At 36.5% G+C, this 13,311-nt stretch overlaps 1 protein-coding gene across 6 annotated transcripts in view; it reads left to right on the plus strand.

The window, feature by feature from the left end:
• The window catches only part of IL1RAPL1 (interleukin 1 receptor accessory protein like 1), a 1,345,156-nt gene extending 1,332,202 nt beyond the window's left edge, over positions 1 to 12,954 (plus strand). For all 6 annotated transcript variants that reach the window (XM_079910445.1, XM_079910444.1, XM_079910446.1 and 3 more), the window contains 2 exons: positions 8,140 to 8,310; positions 8,757 to 12,954. In XM_079910445.1, the coding sequence (XP_079766571.1) occupies positions 8,140 to 8,310; positions 8,757 to 9,475 (890 nt within the window). In that variant the 3' untranslated portion in view covers positions 9,476 to 12,954. The remainder of the gene's footprint in view (positions 1 to 8,139; positions 8,311 to 8,756) is intronic.
• Positions 12,955 to 13,311: the final 357 nt, after the last annotated feature.

Raw genomic sequence — 13,311 nt, forward strand, 5'->3', positions numbered from 1 at the left:
TAGCCCACATCCAATATAGCCACCACCTTCATCTTGATAAGGGAGTCTTCAGTCTACATTTTCTTAAAAGCTCTATTGTTCTAAAAAATCCATGGATCCTTTGGCTTCTCAATCCTTTTAAAGAGAATTGACTAATATCCTCTCATATGTCAAAGAGGAAAATATTTATCATTTTTCCAACCACTTTTTTTTTATTCCTGTTACACAGTTCTATATTTTCCTTCTCTCTTCAAGATTTCTTAATAATATTTTTAATTCATATTTTTATTTCTTAACTCTCCAGAGTCTAAACGTTTTCCCCCTCAAACATATCTTTTTATAAAACATAGTAGTTCATTCGGTAAATTGAAGGAGAAAATTCTACTGGACTAATTGTTTCACTTAAAGTAACAAAGCAACTAATTAATTGGTTAGGTTTGGTGTTTTTGGTTTGTTTGTTTTTCTTTCTCCCCCCAGCTTTATTCAGATATAATTGACATGTAACATTGTGTAAGTTTAAGGTATACAGTGTGATGATTTGATACACATATATATTGTGAAATGATTGCCACAATAATGTTACTTAACATATCCATCACCTCACGTAATGATTTCTAAGATCTATTCTCTGCAACTCTCAAGTATATAATACAGTATTGTTAACCATATTCACCAAGCTGTGTATGTATCCCTAGAAATTATTTTTCTTATAGCAGGAAGTTCATTTACTTTGACCAACATCTCCCCCTTTCCCCTGCCCCCAGCCCTTGACAAACCACCATTCTGCTCTCTGTTTCTATGAATTCAGCTTTTTCAGTCCGTATTGTAAGTGAAATCATGCAGTATTTGTCTTTCTCTGTCTGACTTGTTTCACTTAAGCGTAATGACCTCAAGGTCCATCTAAATAAAATGGAAGGTTTCCTTCATTTTTATGGCTGAATAATATTCTACTAAATAATATTCTACTGTGTGTGTATGTATTTTTATATATACGTATACACACACACATATACACATTTTCTTTATCCATTCATCTGTTGATGGACACTTAGGTGGTTTCCATGTCTTGGCTGTTGTGAATAATTCTGCAGTGAACACTGGGGTACAGATATCTCTTTGAGAGAGTGGTTTCGTTTCCTTCGGATATATACCCAGAAGTGGGATTGCTGGATCATATGATACTTCTATTTTTAATTTTATGAGGAATCTCCATGCTGTTTTACATAGTGGCTGCACCAACTTACATCCCCACCAACAGGGCAGAAGGGTTCTGTTTTCTCTACATCCTTGCCAACAGTTGTTACCTTGTCTTTTTGATAATAGCCATCCTAAGAAGTATGAGGTGAGGTCTCATTGTGGTTTTGATTTGCACTTCTTGATGATTAGTGATGTTGAACATCTTTTTATACACCTTTTGGCCATTGTATGTCCTACATGTCTTTTTGCTATTGAGTTGTATGAGTTCCTTATATATTTTAGATATTAACCCTCCCCTTATCTAATATATGGTGTGCAAATATTTTCTCCCATTCTGTAACTTGCCTTTTTATTTATTGACTGTTTCTTTTGCTGTGCAGAAGCTTTTTACTTTGATATAGTCACACTTGTTTAGTTTTGCTTTTGTTGCTTGTGCTTTTTGTGTCATAGCCAAAGAATTATTGCCAAAACTAATGTTAAGGAGTTTTTCCTTATGTTTTCTCCTAGGAGTTTTATGGTTTCAAGTATTACATTTAAGTCTTTAATCCATTTCAGATTAAAATTTGTGAATGGTGTGAAATAGGGGCCCAACTTTATTCTTTTGCATGTGGATAGACAGTTTTCCCAACACCATTTATTAAAAAGATTATCCTTTCCACATTGAGTATTCTTGGCCCCCTTGTCAAATATCAACTGACCACATATATGTGGGTCTATTTCTGGGCTCTTGATTTTGTTCCATTGGTCTATGTGTCTGTTTTTATGTCAGCACCATACTGTTTTGATTACTATAGCTTTGCAGTATAGTCTGCAATCAGGAAGTGTGATGCCTCCAGCTGGGCTCTTCTCTCTCAATATTGCTTTGGCTATTCAGGGTCTTTTTTGATTCCATATGAATTTTAGAGTTTTTTTATATTTCTGTTAAAATTGCCATTGGAATTTTATTTTTTTTATTTTTTTTTTATTTTTTTTTTGCGGTACGCAGGCTTCTCACTGCTGTGGCCCCTCCCGCTGCGGAGCACAGGCTCCGGACATGCAGGCCCAGCGGCCATGGCTCACGGGCCCAGCCGCTCCGTGGCATGTGGGATCCTCCCGGACTGGGGCACAAACCCGCGTCCCCTGCATCGGCAGGCAGACTCCCAACCACTGCGTCACCAGGGAAGCCCGCCATTGGAATTTTGATAGGGATTATATTGAATCTATACATAGTTTCGGGTAGTATGGTCATTTTAACAATATTAACTATTCTGATTAATGAACATGGGATAGCTTTCCATTTGTTTCTTCTTCAGTTTCTTCATCAGTGTCTTCTGGTTTTCAATGTACAGATCTTTCACCTCTTTGGCTAAATTTATTTTTCAGTATTTTATAATTTTTGATGATATTCTAAATGGAATTGATTTGCATATGTTGATCCATCCTTGCATCCCAGGAATAAATCCTGCTTTCCTTTTTGCCCATGCCACACAGCGTGTGGAATCACAGTTCCCCAGCTAGGGACTGAACCCATGCCCCCTACAATGTACACATGGAGTCTTAACCGCTGGACTGCCAGGGAAGTCCCATAAATCCCACTTGATCATGTTATATTATCTGTTTAATGTACAGTTGAATTTGGTTTGCTAGTATTTTGTTGTGATTTTTTTGTATCTATATTCATTAGGGATACTGGCTTATAGTTTTCTTGTAGTGTCCTTATCTGGCTTTGGTATCAGGATAATGCTGGCCTCATAAAATGAGTTTGAGAGTGTTCCCTCCTCTTCAATTTTTCCTTGGAAAAGTTTGAGGATTGCATTAATTCTTCTTTAAATATTTGGTAGAATTCACCAGTCAAAGTAGTTGCTGGCTTGAGGATTTCTGTCTGATTCTTTTTTATGGTTTCTGTTTCTTTAATAAAATTCTCATTTTGTTCATGCATTGTTTTTTGATTTTGTTAAATTGTCTATCCGTGTTATTTTTTATTTCACTGATTTCCTTTAAGATGATTATTTTTAATTCTTTGCTGGACAAGTTGTAGATCTCCGTTTCTTAGGGCTTGGTTACTGGCGCTTTATTAATTTCCTTTGGTGATGTCATATTTGCCCGATTCTTTGTGATCCATGTATCCCTGCATTAGTGTCTCTGCATTTGAAGGAGCAAACATCTCTTCTAATCTTTACACACTGACTTTAGCAGGTAAAGTTCTTCTCCTGTCTGTTCCCCAGGCCAATGGGATTACCTCCAGAATCCTAATCATTCTGGGCTGGAACTGGTTTTGAGTCTGTTGCCGGGTCTGCAGTGAAGTTCTTGGTTGACAGGCTTGTGAGCAGGAGCTCAGGTTCACATGGATCCTGTCTGGTCTCTGGGTGGAGAGGAATGCCTCTAGTATCTTGTTCAGTAGTATAGCACTTGGACAAGTGTTCACTTCAGGATCCACAATCGGGTCTTCACTCGGTGGACCTATTGCCAGGTGTGTGGTTGGGTATGTCTCCCACCAGGTTTCTTGGAGGGCTTCTATCTAGTCATTGGATGGGTCCTTGGGTGGGCAGGACTGGCTCTGTACTGCAGCTGAGAGGATACATGCAAGGGATATCTTATTTGACCATCTTGCTGACTTCATTCCTATTTTTCTTTTTTTGTGGGAAATTACAGTCAGAATCTCTTGAAAATCATGGAAAGAGTAAACCAATGACTATATTAGAGCTTATGAATATTATTACAGAGGGTGTGTACATCAACTGTTTTCCATCTCTGTAGTCAATAGAATTATAGTTGAAGGTTTAAGTTACAGAAAATAAAATTTAGAGAATAAAGTTCAGAATAAGAAATATATTGTTGTACTCTCTTGTTATGACTAACTAGTTTTCAGCTGGTTATAAACTTAAGTTGAATTTAAAAGATCACAGTCCTACCTTTAAAAATCTTAGCATAATTTTTTTTCTATGATTATAAAAAATCTCAATTTTTCAGTTTCTTATACACATTAAGATTAGTCAATGTATGTTCTTACAGATATAAAAAAAAATCTAAGAGATATTTCCCAAGATTCAGATTCAGCTGGTAACTGGGAAAAAAGAAGAAACCTTAGAATCCATATGATTTTGAATCAGAAAACATTGCTGAAATTAGCATGATATCTGGCCTGGTGTTTGCAGTCTGGTAATTTTCAAGTCAGGAGTTTGCTTCTGTGGGTAAATAAATGCCTAGCCCAATACTGCACTGACATAGACTCTGGGGAAAGAGAGGAATTAGATATCAATCATGTGTCCCATTGATTTGAGGGAGGAAGCTGCTGCAGATGCTTGCAAGGGGACTTATTACCAGAATTACCTACATGTGAGCGACTCCTTTTTATCTGGGAGATATTAGCTTAAATGTTATAAATTCACTCAGATGACATAAAGAGATAGAAAACTGAGTGAGACCACAGCACCTCTTCCCGAGGTTCATTTAAGCTTAATACAGTTACTGAATATATTAGTCTAGGTAAGAATTTATCCCCTTTTTGATGAAAGGGGATTTTCAGCTATTTTATTTAGAGCACATGCCCTGTAAGTATCAAGACCACTCATCATGGAGCTGAGGCTGCAGTGTGTAGGTTTTGTGGTACTTTGATCAATTACCTGGCAGCTGACTGCAGTTCTTTGATGCCTTTGAGACCTTTGGGTACCTATACCCTGTCCTAGAGCAGAATTTCTCAAAGTATTGTCCCTGGACCGGCAGCAGTATCACTTGATAGTTTGCTATAAATTCAAATTCTAAGGACCTATTCCAGATGCTCTGAATTGAAAACTCTGGAGGTGGGACCTAACAGTGTGTATTTTATCAAGTCCTCCAAATTGTTGCCATTCATGCTTCAGCATGAAAACCACTTTTTCAGAAAAGTTTACAAGGACTCTGAGGTCTTCAACTGAGTCACGGTGAGAAAATACAGTTCAAGATTATTCCAAAGGAACTTTGCTAAACTTTGACCCTGTAGCTCCTAGTAATTACTTGAGGAGTCCAGGCAGCTTGGAGTGTGTATCACCAAAGCCATCTCTCCTAGGAAATGACCCAAATCTTGAGAAAATCTCCACACTAGCCATAAGGTATGTCATGTGATACCCAAATGAGAGGCCATTCATTCATTTCATCAACAGATATGTTTGAGCATCTACTAAGCCCTAGTCACATATCTGAGTCAAGGATCTTGTGGTCAAAGAAAGAAGATAAAATGTGAGCACAATAATATAATACATGGAAAAAGAGATCACCTTCAACTCAATGATATCAGACTCAGATTCAAAGGAAACAACTGCAGAGTTAGCTGCTGTTTTTTTGACAATGGATAGCCATAAATATTTTTCAAGCTACCATAAACACAATCAGTGGTGAGGTTTGGAAAAATAAATTTTGTGATTCTATGCGGAATGGGCCAGAAGAATAAGGAAATGGAGAGGGAAGACCCACTAAAATATAATTATAACAGTTGAGAAGAGAGTAGGGCCTCACCTAGGATGGAAACAGAATCCAAAGGATTTTCACCAGTGAATGGCTGTGAGGTTATTGGTAATGCAAAGAGATAAGTGGAACATGCCTCTGAAGTTTGGAGACTAAAGATGTGAGATTGTTATGTTAATAAAATTTAAGTGAAATAAAATGTGAAAACAAAGCTTGAGATGGGAAGCTTGTTTCGTTGTGAACATGTCAAATGTGAGGTACATGCTGAGCATCCAAATTAAGGGGTCCAGGTTACAGAGTCATGAGAAAGAAGACGAGATTGGACATCTACATTAGAGAGACGTCTACACAGAAGTGGTTGTTGATGTCATAGGCGGAAAGGAGATTTTTAAGGGAAAACAGACTGAAAGACAAATGAAACAGGCCACAGAAAACATCTTGAGAAATGACAGTATTTATGGATTGGAAGAGAGATGTCCATTGAAGAGGCAGGGGAACCAGAAACAGTGTCATGTAAGCAGAAGTGATATCCAGCTGGAACTTACGAGTATAGGTGGACCATTGTTTACATCTCCTCTGAGTCATAAGTGCTCTGTTCTTTTTGTTGTTCATATTGATCTGGTTATCAAATATTTTTTAAGCCTACAGAAGGCAAAAAGCAAAGAATGAGAATCTAGTCATTATACATCTCAGGTCTGAGCAAACTTCAGCACTTTACAGTACTTTGTAAAAATCTGGAAGAGGAAAACCTCCCAGAAAGAAAGTAGTATATGCATGAAATCATTCTACAATCTGCAGTCTGGCTTAAAGAGTCCTCCCTTTGGCCCATGACCCCTGTACTACTCTTTGCAACACATTTATCCTCTGGAAATAGATTGTTGACTTGTCTACATCTTCTACTAAACTGGAAGCTACTGACCCATATTGCAAAGGGGAAGATTTTATCTCATAGATATGGCATGTGATTATCTAATAAATTGACATTTTAATTAAATACTAACTGGTATTATATTATAGCTTTATTATGTGCTATTTTCTATGATTTCTTACTCAACTGAAGTATTTACATCAACAAAATGGTACCACTGTAGACTGCTGGCATGTGTGCGTAGACATGGTATAACAAACATAATTATTATTTTTTGTGAGAATTGAATTTTATTTTTACTATGTACAACTATATCCTGGTTGAAGAATAAAGAAAATATCAAATACCAAAATATGATAGGGATGATTACTTTTTTTTTTTTTTACCTGAAATGTGCTTTAAAGAAATCTTCCATAGCTAAAGGTTCTTTTCCCCAGGGATCCTATAGTAGAATTGCTAGCTTCTTATATGCCTGTGTTAACTTTAGGTGAAGTAAACAGTTTTTTGAGTTTTCCATGACAAGTTATAGAAGTGAGCTTTAGTGTCTTTGAAGTCAAAAGGAGTGTCCCAAAGCCATCCAGAGCAAGTCGTGGATGCCCCTGTATCTTTGATGTTTTATACCCCAAAGATTTTAAATTTTCTATACCAAATGCCCAGTTCATTTTGTTCTGAAATTTAAGAGTGTTTCAATTCAACTTGATCTAATAATCAAATAATACAATGACAGTCATTGGGAAAGAAGCACAAAAGAGACCTAAGCATATTGATATTGATAGGCTCAGCATACTGATAGTATTTAGAATTGAGGTGAATTATGAATCCTGATATCACACTCTGAAAAGGAAATTGGAGAATGAGACTATGCAGAAGATAAATGACTTCTTATTCTAAGAAACAACAAATGAGAATTTGGGGATGTTTACGTTAAGATAAAAATAATGCACAATAGTAATCAACAAATATTTGTAGAGTTCTCATGTAAATATGGGGAAGAATGAGGAAAGAAATCAAATTTTAGAACTAAGTTTCATTCATTTATATTATAATTTTGGATTCTTATAGTCAAACTGATTAACATGATGAAAAATAATTTGGCAATAATTTACATGTAAGGTAAATGAAGATCAGGAAAACAATATGTTTTTCTATAATAATTCAGCATACCAAACTCAGTTCTAAAATCCAAGAACCAGCTCCCAAAGAAAGATTATTCCAAATTTCATTTTATTTTTTCCCCAAAAGAAAATCAGCACAACACACACAACCTAAAAACCATTCCTCAAGCCAGTTTCAGTGTTCTTTCTTTGATTAGGTGAATGTACATTTATGTAGAATAAGAACGTACTATCCAAATATGTCGCTTTTATAAGCTGTCAAAATTCTCTATGATCTGTGCATCAAAGATGTTGAGCGTTACCATTTCATTGCTCTTTTCATTAATTTTTCTCCTACTGTCTTGATAACAACAAAAATAGTGACTCCTTTATACCCCCAAATTCATTCCACGATACTTGGCATTATTGTATTCTTAATGAAAATTACTAAAGACTTCTTTCTTTGGCATCCCAGAAGTGGGACACTTGGAGATATTTATGAAATGAGGTGAATGTTCTCATGTCCTGCTGTTTTCTTTGTAGAGTAGTGACTTCAGCTTTACTCTGTAATGTTCTTGACAGATAATAAAGATTATGATGCATACTTATCATACACCAAAGTGGATCCTGACCAGTGGAATCAAGAGACTGGGGAAGAAGAACGCTTTGCTCTTGAAATCCTACCTGATATGCTTGAAAAGCATTATGGATATAAGTTGTTTATACCAGATAGAGATTTAATCCCAACTGGAAGTAAGTTAATGTTTTCATTTAAGAGTGTGCATATACTTGTGTCCGTCTGTGTAATCATCATTTTTAAACAGAATTTAAACTTTTAGTTCTTCTACATCTTTCAGTTTCTCAAGAAAGAAATGGCATTATGTGTTCAAATGAAAAATAAGTGTTGATACCCCTGAGGAAGCTACTTCTATTATTCTATAAAGCGTCTCATGTTATAAGCCTTGACATTTAAAGAAACGAAGTGAGAGATTTGTACCTGGGAAAACATTTCTATCTTTGAGAGAAGAAAAGTCCCATACTCTGTTCAAAGTGATCATTGGCTATTTTCATCTTCTCAAGGGTTTACCTAGCAAAAAGAACCAGCAATTCTCATTTAATGTGTGAAAGAGAATTTACTGGGGCTTTCTGGACCCAATGTTCAATTTACTTATTCTGATAAACCCTCTTCTCTGTTGTAGCATATATTGAAGATGTGGCAAGGTGTGTAGATCAAAGCAAGCGGCTGATTATTGTCATGACCCCAAATTACGTAGTCAGAAGGGGCTGGAGCATCTTTGAGCTGGAGACCAGACTTCGAAACATGCTTGTGACTGGAGAAATTAAAGTGATACTAATTGAATGCAGTGAGCTACGAGGAGTTATGAACTACCAGGAGGTCGAGGCCCTCAAGCACACCATCAAGCTCCTGACCGTTATTAAATGGCATGGACCAAAATGCAACAAGCTGAACTCTAAGTTCTGGAAACGTTTACAATATGAAATGCCTTTTAAGAGGATAGAACCCGTTACGCACGAGCAGGCTTTAGATGTTAGTGAGCAGGGGCCTTTCGGGGAGCTGCAGACTGTCTCAGCCATTTCCATGGCTGCGGCCACCTCCACAGCTCTAGCCACTGCCCATCCAGATCTCCGATCCACCTTTCACAACACTTACCATTCACAAATGCGTCAGAAACACTACTACCGAAGCTATGAATACGACGTACCTCCTACCGGCACCCTGCCTCTTACCTCCATGGGAAATCAGCATACCTATTGTAACATCCCTATGACACTCATCAACGGTCAGCGGCCACAGACAAAATCGAGCAGGGAGCAGAATCCAGACGAGGCCCACACAAACAGTGCCATCCTGCCGCTGTTGCCAAGGGAGACCAGTATATCCAGTGTGATATGGTGACAGAAAAGCAAGGGACACCCCGTCCCTGGGAGTCTGAGTGGAGTCTGCAGTCCAGTGCCTGGAACTAAATCCTCGACTGCTGCTGTTAAAAACATGCATTACAATCTCTAGAACACGAGGAAAAACAGGGTCTTGTACATATGTTTTTTGCAATTTCTTTGTAGCATCAGTGTCTTCCTGTTTTACCATGTCTCTTACCATTACATTTTTTGACTTTGTTTTATATGTCATTAGAATTTGTAAATTTACCTTTTTTTAAAGAAGAGACTTATGTATAGATAGAAAACCCTTTTTTGCTTCATTAGTTTAGTTTTAGAATGGGTTTTTATTTCCTTTCCTTGATTTTTGTTTTGCTTTTAACATTTCCTTGGGGTGCTTGGACAAATCTATCCGATGGGACAAGGAGCGCCGGATCCTCTCTTGGGTTCTGCCTAGGATCAGCAGGGCCATGAGGGCCTTCAGAAAGCAGTGCAACGAATGCCAGCATTGCCATTTGGGAAAAAAAAAAAAAAGATGAGAAGAACACTTGTTCATAGGAGGGCCGCGCCAATCAGAGCCCTGAATATCTTCCTTGTCCCACCTCATTCCCCACCTCTACCCTTCTAATGGCGGCATGATGTGTAAACTCTGAGAAGGGGTTCGGGGGGGTCTAACTGTCTTAACATTTAATTCACTGCTCGTCAGAATACACTCCAGACCCAAAAGTGTGCTAGTCACTTGACAGTGACCACTACAGAGTGCTAAGAAGAGAAGATCAAGGGCAGAAAATGGGGGAGAGTGTGCTGTTTCCGTTTTTTAAATGAGTTGATGTACCCTTATATAAATATATATATATATACATATATATATATAAAAACACACAACAAAAGAAACAAAAACAAAAAAAAGCAAAAAGACAAAAAAAAACAAAAAAATCAAGCCCTATATTTGATCACTTCCTGGAAAGGCATGAATGTGTTTGTGGCTGTTTTTGTTTACTATTCTACTTCCTCTTTTCCCTCTATAATTTTCTGCAAATGAGATTATGTGCAAATGCCTGGCAAGTTAACTCAAAAGGGTGAATCAACACAAGTCAAAGTGAAATTTACATTGAAGGCTTCCAAACCAAAGGGAAGGGCAGGATGTGTCATCAAATATGTTTTGTCACCTTGTATTATAGAAAATGTTATTTTCTAAAGAGTCAGTGCAAATCTGTGAAACTTATTATGGGGTCCCTTTGTATTTAAATGTTAATTTACTGTATTTAATTTTCAGTGCTATATTCAGAATCAAGTGTTTGGTTTCAGTTTGTGAACATAAGCAACACTTATTAATATCAAAGTGTTTATATAAGCACTCAGGAGGTCAAACATATGAATACCAACAGAAATCAGTATTTTCAAAATAAACATTATTTACACAAAATAGTTTTTAAATTAGGTGAGAAGGTATTTAAAATAATTAATTTTTACTGTATAAATAATTAGTTTTACTTTAACTGTATAATTCTATCTGTCAGAAACAGAAAGCTGATGCTCCCAGGAAATTCATCTCTTACCATTTAGTTTTACGTTTGAATGACATAGCAGCTAATACATAGTCATGTTGAAAATGATGAAACATCAATCATAAAGGAACTTGCAGAGGGCAGAATTGCTAAAGGGAAATATTACCTAAGTAACTTTTAGTTTTAAAAAAAAATCAGTGTGATGAAAACACTGATAATAGAACTCATGCATTACTTTAGTGATTCATTATAGGAACTTCCATTCCAGCCATCGTCTGTGGGCTCGTGTAGTGAGTATTGTATGTTTGGTTTATTCCTACCACCATATAATGAGAAAACAATTCTACACTTTTGGTCACAATACTAAGGTATGAGTTGGCCACACACACAAAAATGTAAACTTCAGTAGAGTTCACTGGGGAGGGTAAAACTGAATTGCAGATGTATGAGAGATGAGTATAAGAATTTTGTAACAATGCAAACGTCTCATATTTGTGTGACAAGGTAAAGGACCTTCAGGATGTGCATTGATTTTTATTAGCTAAAAAAATGCTTATTTCCCTGACAACTCGCCTCGGTCCTTCTCTACAATCTGTTCTTTATTCCCGTGCTCCCCTTGGACCTGTGTCACATTTTCACAAACCAGAACTGAAGCTGCAAGGACACATAAACTTTAAGGTCAGCTTTGCACATTGGTTTATTTTCAGAATCCAAGAAGGCCATTGTTTACTTTGTACTATGGACACCTGTCAGGGACTGGTGGCAGTCAACCTCATTGGACTGGATTCCAGATTCCCCCAGTGCTCAGAAAACTGTAAACATGGCAATGGCCTGGTTTATTTCTTTGTTTTTTTTTTTATTTTTTTTTAAGTGCACGATGAAAGTGTGGAATAAATGTAGAGGAAGTATTCAGACCACAGTCATATTTTAGGCATCCATAGGTGTTAATTTAGCTGCATTGGGAGTACATTTTTTGTTCTATTTTTAGTGTAGATTTAAGAACTTTGAATAGCATGATTCAGGGATTGATGGGTAATATTTGATATTCTCACAACTTAAAAGTTTTTTTTCCTCTAATGCTTTGTCATATTTTTAGAAAATAAATGGAAGAAGAAGCTATCTATGGCTTTAGAAACATTCCTCCCAAGTATTCCTCTATCAGCTCCATGTGAAAACAAATGAAGGAAACTGTCATGTGTTTACGTGCTCTATGTTTAACAAAAGTTATGTTAGAATTCACAATAAAGAGAGAGAAAAATGTATTTTCCCTAGTGCTTAGGTTTCATCCTTCTCTTTTTTCGGTGGGGACTGTGGGGGATAAGAATATTCTAGCTGTAAAAACACAGTTGAAAGTGTGAATATGTTAGCCAAGCAGAGGGAGATAATCAGCGTCTGGACTTGGACATGTGTGTTGTTTGGTATTGCCTGTTTTTCATCATTCGCTGCTCAGACTCCAGTGTGACATGTTATGGATTCGTAAGTCCACCTGGTTCTTTAATGTAACCTCTACTTGCTGCCTATGAGCGTCCTACCCTTTATACTGGTGCTCAAATCTTTGATTATTTAATTTGTAATCCATTCCATAGGTCTTCTATGGGCAGAGAAGAAATTTGTATCTCATGCAGCCAGCTGATTTAAGTTAAGATCAATTTTATGAAATAAATCTAACACAGGATGAGTTCAGACACCTGAACCTACTATAGTTCTATAGATGAACCCCTGATTGTTCAGTCAACCATTTTGCATTTATTACTTTCTTCATAGTATATGTATTTGAACCCTATTGACTTAAATACCTAAATACTGCTTTTTTCCTTATTTCAATATTATTTAGCATTGTATGACAAGAACAAATAATAACTGAGAGCCGACCCTAAACTCCAAGTAAGTTTTATTTATCCTAGAATAGTCATTAACTTTTGACAGATACCATCTATGTAAATTTAGATCACCATTTCTAGGAAAACATTAATTCATACATTTGTGAATTATCTTCAGATTCTGGAATGATACCCTAGTTCTCCTTTTTCTAAGAAGTATTTTTTTATCTTGTGCTTAATTTCTTTCTTATTTTAATTTAGTTTAAGTTTATATCATTAGTCCCAGAAGAAAGCTTATTCAAATTCAGAGGAGACCATTGATACTGTGCAAGTAAAATGACTGAATGGAACTAAATGAATACATAGACACGGAAGTGGAAAATCCCTTATTGTTCCTGATCTGAACTTGCTTGGTCATTATTCCCACTATTGTTATAGTTGATTAAAAGAGGTGAAATATTATTAAATGGATTAGAAATCCTACCTACATATTCCCTATTGCTGAAGAATTTTTTTAACAACATATACAG

The sequence above is a fragment of the Stenella coeruleoalba genome (assembly GCF_951394435.1).
Source record: "Stenella coeruleoalba genome assembly, chromosome: X".
Classification (NCBI taxonomy): Eukaryota; Metazoa; Chordata; class Mammalia; order Artiodactyla; family Delphinidae; genus Stenella; species Stenella coeruleoalba.